Consider the following 21,833-nt stretch of genomic DNA (forward strand, 5'->3'; position numbering starts at 1 on the left):
CAGTAAGACAAGACCTATGGTGCTCAGGTACATGCCAGGGGAAAAAAATGTCAGGTTCTCATCTGTGAAATTCATTAAGCAAATTTTTCAAATTGTTTACAAGTGTGGGGTAATGTAGAGAGGGGTACAGCTATTAAGGAAATTCAGATCTAAAAAATCCTCATCTGATTGACATACCGGGTCCCAAGGCTCATCCATGCAGGCTCCCTGTAACCAACTGAATCCCTGCCTCCTACTGTTACTCTGGATACTAAAAATAAGGGAAAGGTAAATTTTTCATAACTAAAGAAATAACATTTACTACCATCTCCATTAAGGCACCAAATATATCCTTCCTTTTGTCCAAATGGTGCTTTAATAGTGTAAGATGGTATTATATAATATTACCTGCAAATTATAGGCTAAACTAATTCTGGCTTTTGTGTACATTGGATTAAAATGCAACGCCTTCAGAAAGTCCTTCTGTGCTTGCTTGGTGGCTGCATCATGACCATATTCCATGTAAGAATTTCCCCGTCCTACATATGCATCCAGAAAACGTGGATTAATTTTAAGAGCCCAAGTGAAGAAATTGACAGCTTCTTCAAACTCTTTAATTCTGAAAATAAATGAAAATATCAGTATCTCTTGGTGAATTGTTGAAGGGTCTTCCCATATACTACCTTTTCATAGAGATTTGTATGGACCCTTATAAAAAACCTTTCATCCATCGTAGGAGGTAGACAGCAAGTCCTTATGACCTGAGGAAGTCAGACAGGTTCCTGAATGTTTGGGGTAAAAGTAAAGAAGGAAGGTAAGAGCTATTTTTATAACATAATGCTTTGGAATGCAATTCTGGAAGTATTTTCCCAGAATTATACAAGTTTGAATGGTACTTCTGAACCTGTCAATAGATATCAGTTGCCAATATGGAAAAACATGCCATTTTCATTAGACTAATTATATCAAATTAAAAATAAATTTACGTATATGTATTTAATATTTCCTTACACAATACAAGGCACACACAAAAAGGGGTCCTTAAGACTGATCTTCTTCTATAAAGGCAGCCTATTCCACAAGAGAAGGGGAGAGAAAAATGTAAAATACATTTCACTTATTAATTGTGAAAGTATGTGGCTAAATGATAGCTCTCTCTCTCTAGCTTTCCTGATTAGTCTCTTGCAGTAGAGGTAGGAACTGTTGACGGAATCAAATATTTGTTCATGAGCACATAAAGTCACTTCTCTGTTTCACAGGCACATGTAATATTTACGCTTAACCTCAGTTAGCACAGAAAGAGTCTGGAATTTAAAAAAAGGAAGGTACTAATACTGAGTAACGCTTACTTGCCAGATAATACTCCAAATGTTTTATCTATGCTACTCCACTTAATCATTCTCTGTCAGGGGACGACAATTAGGCATTTGACAGATGAAAAGAAAAGCAAGGCTCAGAAAACTTCTCACATAGTAAACGGCAGAGAAAATACCACCCAGTCCAAGGGGTGCAGAGTGAACACCTGGGCTGCACACTCAGGTAAGCCTCCTGCCTACCGCACGTTCGTCACCTGTACCTGCAGTTGGCGCCAAAGAGCAAGGAATCAGGTGCCTTGCAGCACAGAAGGAAGGGATGGGAGACGAGTCCCAAACCTGCAAGCAAACTCATTTAGCAAGGCTGATATGATGATCAGATGAGAGCAAGCGAAAAACACCTAGCTCAGAGCCCTTCACCCAATATATATTATCTTCCTCACATTCTTTTCATTAATTTTCAAATAATTTTCCAAATTCAATAGAATGTATCACTACTTTGGTGGCTTTTTCTTTTATAAATACATGGAATCCAGGGTAATTGTTCGAGAAACTATTAGCTTTTAGATATTACTTAGGAGTATCATTCAAAACAGTTGTTTTCTAAATTTCAGCCTCTCTTTCATGACAGTTGCCCTATGTTCTATTATATTATCATTTACTGAATATATTTTATTAAGTCGACTCACTTTTTTCATATTTTTTATTTAAGAAAACGAATAATACACTTAGAACCACCAAAAATGGATATCTTAGTTAGCTTAACCATAGGCATATTTAAATAAAGTATCCACATAGTCATTGTAAAGCCTGTGTTTATGCAGTAAGTTTCATAAACCAATTTAAAATTAAGGCAACAAGGAAAAATCTGCATATTCAGATAGCAAAGTTCTTAAATTCTAAGTATTAAAAACAAACTTAGATACCATTTGATCAGCTGTCAAAACTGTGTATGTTCTCAAAATATCAATAGAAAGTCCTTACAAATATCCATTCACTTTTCTTAAATAAACTTATTTCAGAAGACAACTTACTGTCACTACCATAAATAGAAAGAAATCACTCTGATACCATAAGTAGAAGGCATCCTAAAAATAATTTTTAAATGACACCTGGATAATGTCGGCAGAAACCTCTGAACCTGGAGCAGCTGCTCTATCTATTACAAAGGAAGATTTTTAAGTGTTAGAAAGATGTTAAAGACTGGCTCTTAGTTGAGAACTTCTTTACATAATCAGAACATTTGAGAAAGAATTCAGTTTGAAACTGAAAAGTGATTCTGTTTCTCACAAGGTGAGTCAACGCTTTTGTGTACATGCATGTCTGTGCTTGTCCAAAACACTGTGGAAAGTAATTGAAGTGCCCATGACATTTGCTCCGTATTTTGGCAAACACTACCCAAAAATAGTGCACCGTATGTTCTGCTAGAAGACCACACAAGAATTGACAGTGAGGCACTAGTAAAGCTCAGCATCTGACATAACAGACTAGCGAAGGTGAACATTGACACATCTAAGCAGTTAGTGCCTTCCCAGTTCAAGCTGTGGGTTGTTACTAGGAAAACACAGGCTCGCCTCCCTCCAGAACTTTACAATGAAATTGTGCTCCCCTTTCCTGATAATTGGCACTATTTGAGAAGTAAAAGTTCACTGAATGTAGGGTCACAATGTCGCTACAGCTGCCTTCTCACAGAAATAATTCTAAACCTAGCAAAATAAATTCTTTACCAAGGACAATTAGCCCATAGTTATTTTTTAGAAAATATGTTTAATTCTTAGGTTTTGTAGCATTTAGTATTTCTAGCTATGGATGGTAAAGTGTTTCCTTACGACACATACCTATGGTGACCATGTAAATTGAAATTTCCACGACAATCTTGGTTCTCCCATATTTTCCCCACAAATCACTGACATGCTTCTCATATACAGACATCCACATTGCCTCCTACACAGTGCCCTTCTCACCCACAGGGAGATTAAAAAGCCCTTCTGATTACATATTCCAATATATGGTTTATAAGATAGAATCTCTTCCTTTGTAGAGCCTGGTCAATTTTAAAAATGAAGCAATGGCTTGAAGTTCACCACCAGCTGTTTAAGTTGTGACTTAACAAAAGTTGTGACTTAGCAATCACTTAAGGTAGTGATTGATATTATTTTTCTGCATCTATTTAGTTACGGGCGCTAATGTTTAATGAGCACTTAGTCTATTTGGCCCAAGGAACTAATCATCAAACCTTAAAGTTGGAAAGGGACCTTAACAGCCACCTCACAGACCTCTCACTTAATAGCTGGATAATGACTAAAATCAAGTCCAGAGGAGGTGATGATGCAAAAGCCAGAGTTTCCCCACCCCACCCCACACCAACAGACAAGGAAAAAGACAGATGCCTTTACAGAAAGGGCAATTTCATTTTGCCAAAGATGCATGGTATATCACCATTATATTATCAAAATTTTTCATGTGCTGCCTCGGCATCCAGTTTTCCTTGCCTAAGCCACTTGTCACAACTTTAACATTTGTCCTAGTTAATGAGCAGCTTCCCACCCTGGGGCACAAACTCCCCCAGAGCCCAAACCCATATCTGTGGCCACCACCACCCCCGCCACTAGAGCTGGTCCCAGATGTTCAGCTAACCATTCCCACCACCCTTGGGTCCCCAGTCCCCTTCCCTTTGGGTGCGCTTTTGCTTTAAACTCACTAAACCTTGACTCCCGCGGATAATCTGCTAACCTCCATTCCTGGGCCAAACTAAAGGCTCAAGCCCTCGGTCTCCTGCGTGTCCTGCGTGTCCTGCATGTCCCACATGCTGGTTGAACCACCTGAGCCAACCACGCCTCCTGTCAACCCCTAGTGGCACACACACACACACACGCACACACACACACACACACATACACACACCGGGACCTAGGAATAACAAGTTATCTTTTCTAATACATGATGGTCTCCTATTTTTCGCTGCCAGGACCCAAATTTAAAATCCAACTTAACAAATTGGGAACATTCACCGTGCCCTGCAGATTGATTTACGTAACTACATGACAGCCAACAGAAAATACGCTGTACAGGAAATATGCTCATTGAGACAAATTGTTAAGCATCAGTTACCAATAATATAGAAGTGCATTAAATTAGTTTTGCTAAAATAAAATGTTTGTGTAAGTCTAAAGTAATGGCATCACTTGTTGAAGGTCCATGATTCTCTTTAAAGTGTCCTGTTAACTCTGCATCATGTGCTGAGCTGAGCTTATAGGACAGGACAGGTACACAGCCTCCCACTACATTTTCTAAATTAATCACATACGTGACCACATGCGCTCTACTGCGTTGTACAAATAAATCACAAATACCTCCCAAAACTAAAGAATGTGGCTCTCAGAGTCAGATACAAAAATATTTCATGAAAACATGAGAATATTAAATTAATAAATGTGCTGAAGTTAAAAATGCATATATAACTGAGTAGTTAGGCTTCCTCTCTGTTATTTGTATAGATATTTTTAAATTCTAAGTTTTTTTCTTTTTTTTCAAAGAGATCTAAAAATTAACTCTACCATAGCACTCTCGGTGACCAAATTGGGCAACAAGAAGGATATTCAGACTAAGGAATGTTGTCTCCTAGCAACCACAACAGGGACCACCAAAGATATACAAAGACAAACTTCAGAAGTTTGCAACCCCAAGAGTTCAAAGATCAAAGCCCTAAAATTTAAAGGTTCATTCCTTTTTCTAAACTTTCCAAATGGGATACATTTTACTTTTCTCACTATAAAACACCATTGTGTCTCACCATACTTACAAACCACACTGCTATCTATAGACATGTTATCAGTAAACAGCTTACCTTGAAAGGCAAAAACATATTTCCTGAAATAAATATAACCAATCACTAAACATCCCTACTGTTAAATTCAGTAAAACTGTTACAACTTAAAGCACATGGAATTTGGACTGTGAGTTTTCAGGGCTTGATTGTTGATTTAAATTCTACTTTTATTAAAGGACAATAGAGATTCTCATCTGCTGAGAAAAAAAAAGTTGGTTATTTGGAATTGCAAAGCAGTATCAGCTTAAGGAGTTTCTCCATATATGCCCAGTGATTAGATTTCATAAAAGAGATTGTGATCTGACACACAGAGAAATTTACGGACTCTGAGAGTTGCTAAAGGTAGAAAGGAGGTTGAGGGAAATTTTGAAGTCTTTTCTCAGTTTTAAGAGAATGCAACTAATGTATACATGGGTGCTCTGCATCCACCCACCAAAACAAACACATCAGTCATCATCCTTCCATCTCCTCTTAAGAATGACAATTACTTGAAGAGATGGGTTGGACAAAGTTTGCTGGATTAAAATAACAACTGTGTACTACGTACTGTGATGCTCAGTGGGTACGATATTAGAGATCTGAGACTAGCTTAAGTCTTTGAACCCAAAGGCACCTTCAGGTTATTATATGCAATATATATATATATATATATATATATATAATGTAACTGTACCACTTATGTCCTAAGGAAGGGAAGATGAAGGTTTTTCCTAAGTAATCCAAACTGCATCCTACTCTCTAAAGTGGATGTTTACACAGCCTAGTCTACATAATTTATGAACTATCCTAATTTCCCCCTCCAGATTAACTGCACTTATTATTTCTCTCATGAAGAATAATTGCTGTAAACTACTGCTTGACCAAATATATTTTATCCACATTAAAACCCACATGTGCTGAATTTGCATGTTTTTAAAAACAAAATGAACAAAAATTAGTTTCTGAATGCCAAATGTATGTGTAGAAATGTAAACATTATGGTTAGCAAAGTTCATCTACTGTTCTGTAATTATATTAGTGCATATTTTAAGCTGATCAACTTCAGTGTTTTAGCCTTATGTAACTGTACTTTTCTCTCCTTTTACAACTCATTTTTATAACAACCTCCAAAACAGGTAATAGTGTTTTAAGTAATATGTTTTTCATAGTATTTTAAATATATTTATTAGTATTGTTTTAAGCATTTTTAGATTTAGAATTATATTTTTAAATACTACATTTTCTTGAAAATACATTTTTAACACCTTATTCCAATAAATAAGCTTTTGGAAAATTAGCTCCATTTTATGGGTATAATAAGTAAATTTATTTTATTCTTAGATATTTTAAGCGATGTATAAATTTATCCAGCATATTAACAAGGTTCTTTGCCCTGTATGTGGGCATTCTCTTTAATCAGTTAGCTATCCCCCAATGCCATGAAGAGTTTATTCAAAGAGCAAGTGTGCTGAAGGCACACTTAGGGGTTCCTCACTTCTTTGCAGGGAATTCTAGACTTTGTGTCGCTCCTCGTTTTTGTGCTCTGTCACCTCCCCACCATTTTCCTCTCTTTGCTCTTCCTTCCTGGCTTACTTACGGAGCAGTTATCAGATAAATTTGATGATCCCACAACCTAAACTGCATTCCATACCTGTGGTAGCACGTGGCAACAGCATGACAAAGGCTGACGGTCTGGCTGATCAGGGCAGCTTGTTTAAAATCCTGAAACAGTTTTAAAAGTTTTTGTTAATTGTGCAGCACTACTTTTTGTGCTTTTTTAAAACTTCCTTCTAATCTTGACCTTACCGTGAATATACTTAACACAAACACTGTGATATGCATCTTTTCCTAAACTTCGTTTTCTCTTTAGTTTCACACTCGTGAGAACAAATGGAGTAGAGGACACCCATTCCTGCAAACTCACTCGGGCTGTCGTGTTGCTCAGCTCCGCCCCAAGTAAAAAGGACCTTTCCTGTGACTTTGCCCTTCTGTGTGTGATAGGTTATCTCATTTACTTTCTTTTTATTATTATTTTTTTAATCCCGGCAAAAACTGCCAGAGACTTTCCCATGAGGGAGGAAATAGAAATTCACCCAGACAGAACCTTTGGCAAACAGGTGCCCGGGCTGAGACTTGTGTGTGGGTAAGCTAAATCCACTCCCGCCCTTGGAATTCACACTTCTGGAAAGAAATGTCTTGTTTTCTCCAGGGATCTAAGAAGTCTCCTGAGAAGGAGAAACGGAAACTCTAAGTCCAAGATTCAAAGTTAGGAACCTCTGCTAGGATGGGCCCCAGTGGCCCTGGAGAAGAGGCTGCTGAAGAGAATTAAATGGCCCAGGACTCTCTCATCCATTAGGCACCAGGGACACAGTGTCTGAAGCCTAAAAGCTTTTCAAATCCCTACAAAAATATTTGAGACCTGAAACAAAAAGGAGAATAACGTTGCTAAATTTCAATAACGTATATAAATCAGTATCTATAAATCAAAATGTCATGTCAATTGCAACGCACTCTATGAAATGTGATAGAGATCGATTTTATTGTTTGCTATAATGCGGGAAGGGGCTTTTCAAAGAGAGTCCAGAGCCTATAAAGGAGCAGAAATGGCCCTGCCTCTTCCCAGAGGACTGCGTCAGCAGGAATCTCAATGGGTAGATTTGGTTGTGACATCATTTGACCAAGGGTAACAGTGGGGATCCCTGGACACTTCCATGGAGTGGTGAAAGGAATCAACTCCCAAATGTGATCCTGTAGGCTGGGACAGCAGCACCCTACATGCTCAAAAGGCATATGTCAGAGTTCTGGTTTCCACCTAGAGAGGAGCTTCCCATGACAGGCAGCTTCACAGTCTCTCTCTCACTTTCTCTTTCTCCTCTGCCCTTCTCCTTCTTCCAAAACCCTCCCGGTTTATATCAGAAGGGAAAGGCTGACAATATCTTGGAGTAGGATAGGTTTTCTGCTATTACTGGGGGTGGGAAAGATAGTCATAGGGCCAACTGAGCAGTCTGGGATGCTACTGGAGGAGGAAGCATTAATCACAGCCTGATCTATAAGTGTGCTCTTCCCACTTACATTCATGAAAAATATTTTGACACTAAATGGAACTATTAAAAAGAAAGTAAGAAACAACCTAATCAGAATTTATTTTTTGCTAAAATAGAGGCAAATTTACAAGCGTAAGTGAGATTTATTACATATATTCCCATTAATTTGGGGGCTGTGAGGCATGACATGAAGTTAAAAGGCTGATAATACCAAGTTTAGGTTTGTAATCAGATAAAACTTACAGAAGTCAATTTGTCTATTAAATTATATGCATAATCATTATTATGCCACATGGTCATTAGAAACTATTTATCAGTAATAGAAATAAATGATGATTATTAGAATTATTTAGAATAAAGCTAACTGTAGTTTTTATAATTTTTTTCTTCTATATTAATTGTCTCTGTAATGTCAGAATCATAAAAAACAAACTCCCAGGGTCACTTATTTACAAAGCAAGTTCTCTCTACTCTCAATCCCTCCACTGATCAATGTATTTGTAATGACCCTTACTCACTATGGGAGTTTGGAGCTATATATCCCAGAAAAACACGTTCTTAAACCAAATCCAGTCCTGTGGGTATAAACCCACTGTGAGTAGGGTCTTTTGATGAGGCTACTTCAGGTAAGGTATGGCCCAATTCAATTGGGATGAGTCTTAGTCCTATTACTAGAACCCTTAATAAGCAGAATGAAAGCCACAGAGGGAGCAGCCAGAAGCTTAAAATTAGCAGAACCTGGAAGAGAAGAGAGAAGCCAAGAGAGGCCACCATGACAACTGCCATGTGGCAGAGAAGCCCAGGGCCAAGGATCACCAACAGCCAGCCCCAGAGTACCAGTCTTTGGGAAGAAAGTATCACCTTGATGATGCCTTGATATGTATTTTCCTTAGCCTCAGACTGTGAGCCAATAATTTCTTATTGTTTAAGCCAACCTGTTACATGGTATTTGCTTGATTAGTCAAGGAAACTAAAACAGATTTTGGTACCAGAAGAGAAGAGTGCTGCTATTGCAAATACAAAAAAAAAAAAAAAATGTGGTAACAGCTTTGGAATGGGTAGTGAATAGAGACTGGAAGAACTGTGAGGTGTTTGATAGAAAAAGCATAGGTTTGCTTTGAGGAGACGGCTGGTAGAAATACAGAAGCCAAAGGTACTTCCAATGAGGCCTTAGAAGGAAATGTTGACTGTGCTATTGGAGACAGAAGAAAAGCACTCCTCATTTTACATGGCAGAAAACTTGGGAAAATTGAGTTCTGATGTCAGATGGAAGGCAAAACTTGGGAGCAATGAACTTAAATATTTAGCTGAGTCAGTTTCCAAGGTAAGCATGAAGAGTGAAGCCTGGTTTCTCCTTGCAGCTTCTAGTAAAATGTGAAAGAAAAGAGATATGCCAAAAATTAAACTCCTGAGCACAAAGAAACCATAAATTGAGGTTGTAAAATTCTGAGCCTAGCCAGGTAGAGACTAGAGTCAGAAATGACCCCATCAGGGAACTCCCTGTGCTCCCAGAAAGCAAGTGCACAGAGAACAGGGTTCAGTATGAGAGTTTAACTGACTATGGATCCACTCAGCCATCTCATGGAAGTCAGGATTAGACATGCAGTTATGCAGGGAGGATCTGTGGAAGGTTCTTCTGCTGATGGTTTGGATCCTTGTGAACTACATGCAAAGCCAACAAGGTTTTGGAAAATTTTCTACGAGCAGATCCATTGCCAGCCTGGACTGAAAGGGACAGAAAAGGGACAAAATGAAGGAAGAATGACATCAAGGGCACAACTATGGAAGCTGAGATCCAGATGGAAGATATCTCCTCATGCTAAGAGAGCAACCCCTCCCAGGTATGTGGGAAGGGTAGATCTGCCCCTGTGCTTAGAGGAGATTGATCTTTCTCCCCTTGTTCAGAAAACATACTGCCACCCCTGTGCAGGGAGAAGGTGGGGCCTGTGCCCTGGGGGTTTGCAAATAGTCGGGCTACAGATGCCTGGAGAAGGTGGAGCCCTCACTCTAGTGTTTGGTGTTTGTGAAGAGGATGGACATTGTGTAACCACTTGGAGAGGTGGGGCTGCCACTCCATCAGGCCCAGACACAAAACATCAATCTATAGAGAAGTCTCAGAACTTGAAATGTAATACAGTTTTCCCTGCTGGGTTTCAAAACTGTTTGGGATGCATGACTCTTGTTTTCTTCCAAGTTCTTCCTTCTGGAATGGGAATGACTATCCTAAGACTGTCTCTCCATTGTTTATTGGAGGTATAAAAGTTACTTCCTAAGTTTCACAGGTCTGCAGATAGAGAGAAATTGTGTCCCAGGACAGACCACACCTATAAGTTATTTTGATAGGACTTGGTACTTAGCACTGTTACTGAAATTACTTAAGGTTTTGGGACTCTTGTGATGAAATGAATGTATTTTGCATACAGAAAGAACAGGTCTTTTGGGGGGTCCAGATGGTGGTGTGTGGTGGTTTGGAACTGTAATGTACCCCCAAAATACATGTCCTTAAACTTAATCTATTCCTGTGAGTGTAAACCCATTGTGAGTAGGGCATTTTGATGAGGTTCTTTCAGTTAAGGTGTGGGCCAATTCACTGAGATGAATCTTAATTCTTTTACTGGAATCCTTTACATGCAGAATGAAAGCCACAGAGAGAGCAGCCAGAAGCTGGAAATCAGCAGGACCTGGAAGAGAACAAAGAGGCCAGGAGAGGCCTCTTAGAAAACTGCCATGTGACAGAGGAGCCCAGGACCAAGGACCACTGGCAGTCGGCTCCAGAACACCAGTCAAGAAGTCTTCCTTGATGACGCCTTGATTTGCACTTTTCTTAGCCTCAAATCATGAGCCAATAATTTCTCATTATTTAAGCCAACCTATTGCTTGGTATTTGCTTGAGCAGCCAAGGAAAAAGTAAAACACTCACACCATTTTCCTCTCTCTGTCAAAGGCTAGGTTCTTGGCCTCATTTCTTCACATCTCTTCTGGAAATTTGCTCTATAATCCTATCTTTAGTCCTTGTCTCACTTGCCCTGTTTTTCTAGTTCTTGTCTACCAACCTCCTTAAAACCTAGTCAAAATCCTTTGTGTTCATTTCACAACCCCCATTCTGGTTATTCTTGTTGTTTAATAAGACTAATTTTATTGTGTAATTTGTAAGCTGGCTCTAAATGCATTTTATTTTGTTGACTTTTATTCTTATTAAAGACATCAGTATATACAGTATATAGGGTCTAACAAAACTGAAAGCCTTCTCGTGCTTTTATGCAGGGATCCCTTGCCTCTCCTCTCCTTACCCCTGAGTTCCATTCCCCAGAGGCAATCATTTTTACATCTTACCATTGTCTCTTCTGTGATTTATTTTTAAATTTCTAAATAATAGGTTTATAATATTTTAACGTTGTGATGCAACTATTCTCTTCTTACATGGAAAGGGAGAATTTAGCTTTCTCACACCACCACTGCACACACCTCCCATCCTCCCATCATCCCATATGCCTACGACAAATTTTTGTTTGTTTGTTTGTTTTAGCCTCTCTTATTTTCCTCAAGTATGTAATTCTTGGCTACTCATTCACATTTAAGTTTGAGGCTTTAAAATCTGGAATGATAATTTGGGGTGACTGGCCATCACTTTTCCCACTCTTTTTATCCTTTACTATATTTTTTATTCCTTTACTATCATTATGGTAGGTTCTCAAGAGGGAGAAGAGATAAACAAATGTTCTCAATCTAATAAGCTTAACCATTAACTTCTCAATCAATCCCAGTTTAGATACTGCCCTCTGCCTCCTGATCAATGTATTTCTATGAAGGTCATGCAGTTATTAATTCATTAATACATTTTCAGGAAACATCTTATTTGACATCTCTGTTAATCAAATGTCCTGCTAAAACCTTTTTCCTGAATAGGTTTTAAGAGCTTTCCCTTTATGTTCTTTATCTACCTCCCTTATTACTTAATCTTAGATTCCTTCACTGGTTATTCCTTTGCCTGAACTTTTTTAATTCAATTAATTTTTTTTTTTTTTTTTTGCTTTACATAGAGTAAATTTCAGGGTGTTTTTGGTCACAGTTCTGTGAGCTTTAACAAATGTCACCACCACTGCAATCAGGATACAGAACAATTCCATTACCCCTGTGATGCCCCTTTGACACTCAAATCCTAATCCCACTCCTCCCCCCTGCAAGTACCAATCACTGTCTTTTCTGACACTGTAGCTTGCATGTTTCAGAGTGTCATACAAATGAAATCATATGATATACAGCCTTCTGCATCTAACTTCCTTTGTATGGATGTGCCACAATTTATTTATCCATCCACACACTGAAGGACATGTGAGTTGTTTCCAGTTTTTGGCAATTATAACGCTGCTGCTGTATTCATTCCATGAAAATAAATTTTCATTTCTCTAGGGTGCATACCTAGGGATGGGATTACCAGGTTATATGGTGATTGTATACTTAATTTTAAAAGAAATTATAAAACTTTTTTCAGAGGATCTACATCATTTTATATTTCACCGGTTGTTCCACATTATACCAGTACTAGGAATTGTCAGTGGGTCTTGTTGGGGCTTTTGTTGTTGTTTGAAGGTTCTTTTTTTTTTTTTAGCTATTCTAATAGCATCAAAGTCTCAAAGATATTTTCAGTATATTGAAACGTCTAAAGGAATCCAATGGTTGAAATTACATTTCATTATAATGGACTTTGTCTAAAATAAGACTTCTAACACACTTCCCTGAAAATGAGTAAATGATTCTGTCGGGCATAATATCAAAAGATAACTCCATGGATACAAAAATAATACAAGCCATCTTTGAAGGTGAAATGAATAGGAAACTCCACTATATAACGTAATTGCAGTTCCTCAAAATGAAGAAGCAGGAGTACTATTTAACTACAAGTCTCAAATTGCCATTTAATTGTTGCCTCATCTCAATCTTAATTTCAAAGGTATCTTAAATTAGACAACAAAAATAAGAATGATGGATTTTGTTTATTCTATAATGAAAGCCATTTTACACTGCCTATTTCTTTTTAATACACTTCAGATGCTATCTCCTATTGCCACTCAGAATGCTCTAATTCACTAACTTAAAAAATCTGTTCTGAGTAACTTATTTTGAGCAGTTGTTTTCTGCCCTTTCTGAAACGAGCAGATTTATTTTTATATATCTTTAATGGAGAATGGTGGAAATTGTGAATGAGAAAAATTAACACTAAGCCTCTGAGTGAATGATACATAAATCAATTAACACTGAGCCTTGTATATAGTGAAGATACTTCCTTATGGGATATGACAGTCTTGATAATGTATTTCATCAAATCAGAAATGTTTAATGTAGTAACTATCTGTAATCAAAATAAAAAGTAAAATGCACATTTTTTTCAAACACTCAATTAGTCATCCAAATTATTTCAATACAATTCTTGCTAAAGTTGTGTTACTGCTCATTAATATTGCCATTTGGTGGCAGGAAAAAAACTTGCTCACTAGTTTTCAGAAATAAACATGCAAAATCAAATGGTTTAATACTTATACTTAAACAGGAAGGTTTACCTCTACTGCAAACCCATATTGTTCTAGGTCTGTGTAGATGCGTCCACGATTGATGAAGGTGTTCAACGTTATAGCTTCACAAGCATCAAGAAGAAGCACAACTCCATAATCTATTAATGCCTAAAAATAAAATAATCACTTGCAACCTAGACTTATCTCTTTAGAACCTTCTTTCACTGTAGGACTTTATAGTTAGTTCTTTCATTGGACTTACAACTTGCAAACAATAATGATTTGTTAGATTTGAAGGGTCTTCCTGGCTAAGTATTATGGCACAGCTATTTCTTAGTAAGAGATGCATACTGGGCTTCCCTCTAGCATGTCCTTTGTGAATCACCCTGGGCATTTTCACTTGTGTATGGTCAGAAGAGAGAATGCAAAACCCCCTCAGGGGTTTCACCAAATGACTGCTGACTTTAAAGCAAAGCACTGAATGCCATTTGACATTTAATTTGATTTCAGTGCTCATTTTTTTTCATTCATCTAACCTGTGTGGGAGCAGACCTTCTCCATTTTGTTCAGTGGTGTAGCCCAACAACTATGGCTCCTGGCACATACTAGGCATACAATAAATTTATGTTATGAATACGAATAAATTATAAAATTTAAAAATGCGCCTTAATAAAACTAAGAAACACTTGTTGGAAAATTACTTCAAAATATTTTGATAAGTATACTCATTTTTAAAAGACATTAGTCTAAGCTGAGAAATAATCAACTCAGAAGACCTTTCTCCATTCATTACCATTATTATTGTTATTACTATTCACTGAGTAAACAAGTTTATACCCATCAATTGATTCTGCACCAAGTACTTGAAACATCCCAAATTTGTATTGGAGCTCAATCTCTTAAATTATTTTTACTGAATATTTTATACAAAAGAGCCATATGGCCTGATAAGAAAAGGGCCAAATCTTACATGCCTGTAGCACACGTTATTGAAAATAGCAAATAAATAGTATTTTATTTGTTCATTTGTAATCCACTAGTGTTTCATGATCAGGTGTCTAAAAAAAACTGTTCAATTAAATACCCTATATGTATATTGTGGCATAATACTAAATAAGTATTGGCGGGACTGTACAAATAATTAGAACTACTAGGGCAAAAAAAACCAGAAAGCCTTCAAATTGTCTAACTTTTCCTTTGCAGAATCACAGAATGTATAGCCTGTAAAATGCCTTAGAGAGCCACTGAGCCAGTACATATGTGATACAAAAAGAAACGAAAGCAGGGAAATGAGATCTCATCAAAGCCAGTGACGTGGATGGGGGGAGAGGGGGGCACAGAGGTTAGGATTAAGAGCTGGACAGGATTTGGGCCTGTCCTGGATCTGGATCATGTCTTTGCTATCAAAAGTCTCATAGTCTTGGGAAAGTTCCTTAATGTTAAGACTCAGTTTAGTTTCCGCATCTGCAAAACTGGGATATTAATACTTCATCATATTGCTGTGAGGGTCCACTTAAGAATATTTTAAATAAATGTGGGTAAAGCATTTAGCCGAGTATCTTTCACATAATAAACCCCAAATAAGCGGTAATTGCTACTATTTTTAGTAATATAAAGTGATAGGACCCAGATTTCCCCTTTGCTTGGCTTTTATGGAACCATTCTGTAGGAGAATGCCGATATGCATTTTCTGAAGATTCTTGAGCTTTCTCAGTGTTGTGCTGGCAGGAATGGAGAGAAAGAGGTGAAGGTAGACAAAAAAAAAGAGGAGGTGACCCTGGTTAAAGACATCCAGTGCACAAGCCGGAGGTTAGATGGTTTTAACCCAGAAGCAAACACACCTGTGAGCACTGATGCAGGCTTCTAACTCCCAGCGTGCCTGAGAAGAGTTTCCTAATCTCCCCCTACTTTCACTGTTTCATCTGTAAAATGAGCAGCACTACAATCACCAATAATATTATTCTAATTCAGTCAAGGACATTGGGGAGTGCGTCCTCACAGAGCGCCGGGCATGTGACAGGAGGGGAAGGTATTATAAAGCAATGCTTCATTTACCGCGGAAGTGGGGGGAAAACGAGAGGGAGACCAATGGTTCGCAGAGAAGAGAATCAAGAGGAGAGACTGAACAGAGACCACAGATCTCCTGCCTCCCCAGTGAGCAATCCTGATGGGAAAGGTCTAAACTGACAAAGGGGTCTGAAGGGAGGGAGTTTTAGAAAACATGAAAGAGGTTTTACAAAGGTAGAAGCTGGATCAAGACAAACGGAGGAAAGGGTTTGCTGCAGCTATGAATTCACAATACCTTGTCTAGCCCTGGTCACTGGCCTCCAGAGCCACGAGCTCCCTGCTGTATCTGTGTTCTGGGCACTGCAGGGAAATGACCACCAAAACCATTCTAGCTAATGTTGAAATTCTTAAGCAACAGTCTTGCTAGTAACCACTGCCTAAAAATTCTAGTTGCAGAATGATCAGAAGAAACAAATGAGAATTACTCAAATGAGAATTATGTAATGTTTTTAATTGATATTTGCCTTAAAGTGCTTATCTAAGGATTGAAAAATGAATTTTGACATGAATATTGCAGAGTTATATAAGAACATTTGATGAGCACTAATAAAGAAACTAAATGTCTTTTGAAATAGTTCTTTGGCCTCTCAAGATTTGTGTGTATTTCCATAGGAATTATTTTTCAAAAATATAACAGAAGTAATGAGAGAATGCTTCACTTACAGCTTTAACAGAAATCCACCCAAACTTAAAAGACACTAATTAATACAGCACTTTAAATAATAAAAATTATATAATTTTTTTATTTAAATGGTAATCTTACCATTTGAAGTTCCTTTATTTTGGTGTAACATATTGCTCTGTTATAAAATGCTATGTAACTGTTTTTGTCCATGTTGATAGCTGTAGTCAAATCTGCAATTGCTAGCTTGTAACTCTACATAAATAATAATAATTAAGTGAGAAGGGTAAACCTAATGGACTGAAGTTTAATTGTAAAATAAGTTATTGATTTTATCATTTTCAGAGTACAAATTTAACCATTTCTGTATCATCTGTTGACATTAAGAAAATCAAGTTAATTTTTCACACAGTTAATGAAGGAGATTGCCTAGTAGGAATTATTTTTGTTACTTTTACCAGCACATAAAGTTAAATACAAACAACTTTTACTTAGACTGCTATCTTATTACCAGTGCTACTATACAGCAAGGAGAAAATTATGCTTCTTATTGGTAAAAGAGAAGCAAGCCACATATACCCAGCAAACATTCACTACAGTTTGCTTGCTTCTATCACTTATGCTATCATATTACATTATTATAATGTTTTCTGCCCATGTTCTCTTTTGCTTTGTCTTTGATTCTTCTTTGATACCTTATATAGAGAGAGACAGTAATTTTCATGGAATTAACATGTAATGCAAGGTCTTACTTTTGCTTTAAGGTGTTATTTGCAAAATAACTCATATGAAATAGCTCCAAAGAAAGGTTGGAAAAGAAAAGCAGGGAGAAACAAAGTATACTGTGCAGTATCAGATATCAATTGGTAAGTAACATTTGCACTTCACGACCCAGTAATTTCCATTTAGTAACTAATCATAAACTCAAAGGATTTTTATATCAGTTGTACATAACCACATGATTAAAATAGTAAAATATTAAAAACTTGAAAAAATCTAAATGCCCACCAATAACGTAGTTTATAAAGTTATGCTGGAGAGCTTCAGGGGGCAAGATGGCAGCTTAGTGAGATGTGGAAATTAGTTTGTCCTCCAGAGCAGCTAGAAAATAGCCAAGGACAATACAGAACAACCATTGTTGGGGGAACACCAGCGATCAAACACACAGCATACACCAGTCTGAACCAGGTGGAACAGCTGAGACTCCACACAGAATTTACAGGAACTGTAAGTTCCCAAAACCACGAGGCTGGCACCCCTCCCCAAAAGGCAAGGCAGGCTGGTTCCCTGAGGGGAAAGGAAACAGACTTTACTAGCAGCAAAGGCATAGGGGCAACCAAGCTCCAATTGTGGAATTAATTAACAAATTCTGACTACTGAAAATAGGCCCCCAGCACAGATAAACCTGGAATAAGCACTAAACGTGCTAGGAGTTTTTGCCTGGGCAGAGAGGGGATGGGCTGATGGAAAAAGAGAGAGAGAGAGAGAGAGAGAGAGAGAGAGAGGCTTTTTGAGTTGAACAGCAGAAAATACTGGAAAAGGGCTGGACCCTAAGAAAAGGGGGCACATAGAGCCTGGAGATACATAGAGCCATAAACCAACTTAAGCTCTTGATTGACAACCCTAAGGAGCAGGGGTCCCACTCTGAAAAGCTTTTTTTTTTCCTGCTCCTTGACAGCTCTTTATATAGAAGTGGAAGTATTCTCAGGCTCCAGCATTGCCCCAGGCAAGGGTGGAATTAAGCTTGCCTGAAGACAAAGTAACTAGTCAGGGAAAGGAATTAATTCCCTTAAGGATGTATCTTTTCCAAGAGAAAGATGGGGCCCAGCTAAAGTGGAATCCTTCCTTCAAGGAATTCAGGTTCCAGGGACTGGAAAACTGAAGCAATTAAAGCCATCCTACAACCTCACCTCTGTCTCAACCATGCCCCTGGCAAGGAGAGTCAGCTGAAGTTAAAGACACCACATCACTTTATACTGGTGGGAAGCCACAGGCAGAAAAATGCCACATGCTGGGCAGGATAGGAAAAGCACAAAAACTAGAAACTTAATAGGAAAGTCTGTCAAATTTCTGGGTCTCACCCTCAGGGAAAACCAATGCTGCTACCCTCTCCTCCTGAGATATGGGTCTGTCTGGTTGGACAAAATATGACTGAGGTCTATGATGTCTGAGGAGACCCTCCTCAAAAAAAAATGGTGGGGAGGTGCTGTTTATAAGCAGGGCAAGAAACAGAAAAAACAGAAATGAAAGATTTTGTTCAGCTAAATAGAACCTATATTAGAGGTCTAGAATAAGTTGAACTGAATGTCAAAGAACAGATAGAGAACAAAGTCATCCAGCAAGAAAATCATAGGTAAAGAGTGAATACAACCTCCAGAAAAAACTAATTAAGGAAATCAAATGCCTAGACACCAGCAAAAGAACAACAAGTCATACTAGGAAAATCGAAGATAAGGCCCAGTCAAAAGAACAAATCAACACTTCAAATGAGATAAGAAGTTGAAACAACTAATTCAGGATGTTTGAACAGACATGGAAAATCTTACCAAAACCAAATCTGTGAGTTGAGGGAGGATATGAAGAAGACATTGTGTAAACAAAAAGAAGAAATCAAGAGTTTGAAAAAACAAATCACAGAACTTATAGAAATGAAAGGCACATTAGAAGAGATGGGGGAAAATGCAACAGATTTGAAGAGGCAGAAGAAGGGATTAGTGAACTAGAGGACTAGACATCTGAAATCCTACACACAAAGGAAAATATAGTGAAAAATGGGAAAATAGAAGCAGGTTCTTGGAAATTTAATGACAACATGAAGCATACAAATATACACGTTGTGCGCTTCCTAAAAAGAGAAGAGAAGGGAGAAGGAGGAGAAAGACTAGTACAGTAAATAATCACTGAAAATTTCCCATCTCTTATGAAAAATGTAAAATTACAAATACAAGAAGTACAGCACACCCTAAAAAGAATAGATCCAAATAGACACACTCCAAGACACTTACTAATCAGATTGTCAAATGTCAAAGGCAAAGAGAGAACTCTGAAAGCAGCAAGAGAAAATTAATCCATCACATTCAAGGGAAGCCCAATAAGACTATGTGTGGATTTCTCAGCAGAAACCATGATATATTTAAGATTCTAAAAGAGAAAAACTGCCAACCAAGAATTTTACATCCAGAAAAATTGTCCTTCAAAAATGAGGGGAAGATTAAAATATTTTTAGACAAACAATCACTGAGAAAATTTGTGACTAAGAGAGCAGTTCTGCAAGAAATACTAAAGGGAGCACTACAGGCAGATAGGAAAAGGCAGGAGAGAGAGGTCTGGAGAAGAGTGTAGAAATTAGGACTATCAGTAAAGGTAAAAAGAGAAAATAAACTAGACATGACATATAAAATGGTAGAAGAAAGTACTGCCTTTATAGTAATAACATTAAATGTTAATAGAGTAAATTTCCCAATCAAAAGACACAGACTGGCAGAATGGATTTAAAAACAGGACCCAACTATATGCTGTCTATAGCATATAGACAAAAATAGATTGCAGAACAAAAATAGATTGAAAGTGAAAGGTTGGGATAATATTTCATGCAAACAACAATCCGAAAAGAACAGGAGTAGCTATATGAATATCCAATAAATTAGACTTCAAATATAAAACAATTAAAAGAGAAAAAGAAGGACACTATGTATTAATAAAAGGAAAGATTCAACAAGAAGACATAACAATCATAAATATTTATGCACCAAGCCAGAGTGCTTCAAAGTACATAAGCAAACACTGACAATACTGAAAGGAGAAATTGACATCTCTATCATAAAAGTTGGAGAGTTCAATTCCCCACCCTCATCAATGGATAGAACATCTAGACAGAGGATCAATAATGAAACAGAGAATTTGAATAATATGATAAATGAACTTGTCTTACAGACATTTACAGAACACTTACACCACACAACTGCAGGCTACACATTTTTCTCAAGTGCTCATAGATCATTTTCAAGGATAGAACATATGCTGGGTAACAAAGCAAGTTCAATAAATGTAAAAAGATTGAAATCATACAAAACACGTTCTCAGATCAGAACAGAATGAAGCTGGAAATCAATAACAGGGAGAGGGCCAGAAAGTTCTCAGATATATGAAAGCTAAAAACACACTCTTAAACAACCAGTAGGTCAAGGAAGAAACTTTAAGAGAAATCAGTAACACAAGGCAAATGAAAATGAAAACACAATATATCAAAATTTGTGGGATGCCAAAAAATGAGGTGTTAAGAGGGGAATTTATTGCCTTAAATGCCTATATGAAAAAAGAAAGCAAAAATCAAGGAATTAACTGTTCACTTGAAAAAACTAAAAGAAAAAAACAGCAAATTAATCCCAAGCAAACTAAAGGAAAGAAATAATGAAGATTAGAGCAGAAATAAATGAAATTGAAAACAATTTTGAGAGAATCAACAAAACCAGAAGTTGATTCTTTGAGAAAATCAATAAAATTGATGGATCCAGGGGTGCAAACGTAATTCAGTGGTAGAATTCTCACCTGCCATGTGGGAGACCCAGGTTGATTCCCAACCCATGCACCTCCCTAACAAACAAAAGAAACCAACAAAAATAAACAAAACAAAACAAAATTCAACAAATGATGCTGCACTAACAAGATACTCACATGGAAAAAAATGAAACGTGACCCCACCATACAGCATACAAAAAAATCAGTAGACCCTTAGCTAGGTTGACAAAAGAAAAGAGGGAGAATGCAAATAAATAAAATCAGAAACGGAAGAAGTGACATAACCACTGAAGAAATAAAGGAGGTAATGAGAGGATGCTGTGAGCAACTATATGCTAAAAAGCTAGATAACGTAGATGAAATGGACAACTTCCTAGGAAGGCATGAACACCAACACTACTTGAGAGGAAACAGACAATGTCAACAAACAAATCACAAGAAGAGAGATTGAATCACTCATTAAGAAGCTCCCAAAACAGATAAGTTCCCAGATGGCTTCACATGTGAATTCTACCAAGCACTCAAGAAAGAATTCATACCAATCCTGCTCAAATTCTTCAAAAAAACTGAAAAGGAGGAAAAGCTATGTAACTCATTCTATGAAGCCAACATTGCTCTAATATCAAAGCCAGATGAAGATATGACAAGAAAGGAAAATTACAGACCAATCTCTCCAATGAATATAGAAGCAAAATCCTCAACAAAATACTTGGAAATTGAATCCAGCAGTACATTAAAAGAATTATACACCATGGCCAAGTGGGATTTATTGCAGGTATGCAAGGATGGTTCAACATAAGAAAATTAATTAATGTAATGCATCATATCAACAAATCAAAGCAGAAAAACCTCATGATAATTTCAATTGATGCAGAAAAGGCATTTGACAAAATTCAACATTTTTTCTGGAAAACACTTCAAAAGACAGGACTAGAAGGGGACTTCCTCCACATGATAAAGGCTATATATGAA

At 37.4% G+C, this 21,833-nt stretch overlaps 1 protein-coding gene across 7 annotated transcripts in view; it reads right to left on the minus strand.

The window, feature by feature from the left end:
* TTC6 (tetratricopeptide repeat domain 6) overlaps positions 1-21,833 on the minus strand; it is a 292,851-nt gene that overhangs the window by 12,341 nt on the left and 258,677 nt on the right. For all 7 annotated transcript variants that reach the window (XM_077126904.1, XM_077126903.1, XM_077126902.1 and 4 more), the window contains 4 exons: positions 16,485-16,598; positions 13,703-13,822; positions 6,752-6,822; positions 388-598 (listed from right to left, as the gene is read on the minus strand). In XM_077126904.1, the coding sequence (XP_076983019.1) occupies positions 388-598; positions 6,752-6,822; positions 13,703-13,822; positions 16,485-16,598 (516 nt within the window). The remainder of the gene's footprint in view (positions 1-387; positions 599-6,751; positions 6,823-13,702; positions 13,823-16,484; positions 16,599-21,833) is intronic.

The sequence above is a fragment of the Tamandua tetradactyla genome, chromosome 14 (genome assembly GCF_023851605.1).
Source record: "Tamandua tetradactyla isolate mTamTet1 chromosome 14, mTamTet1.pri, whole genome shotgun sequence".
NCBI classification, from domain to species: Eukaryota; Metazoa; Chordata; class Mammalia; order Pilosa; family Myrmecophagidae; genus Tamandua; species Tamandua tetradactyla.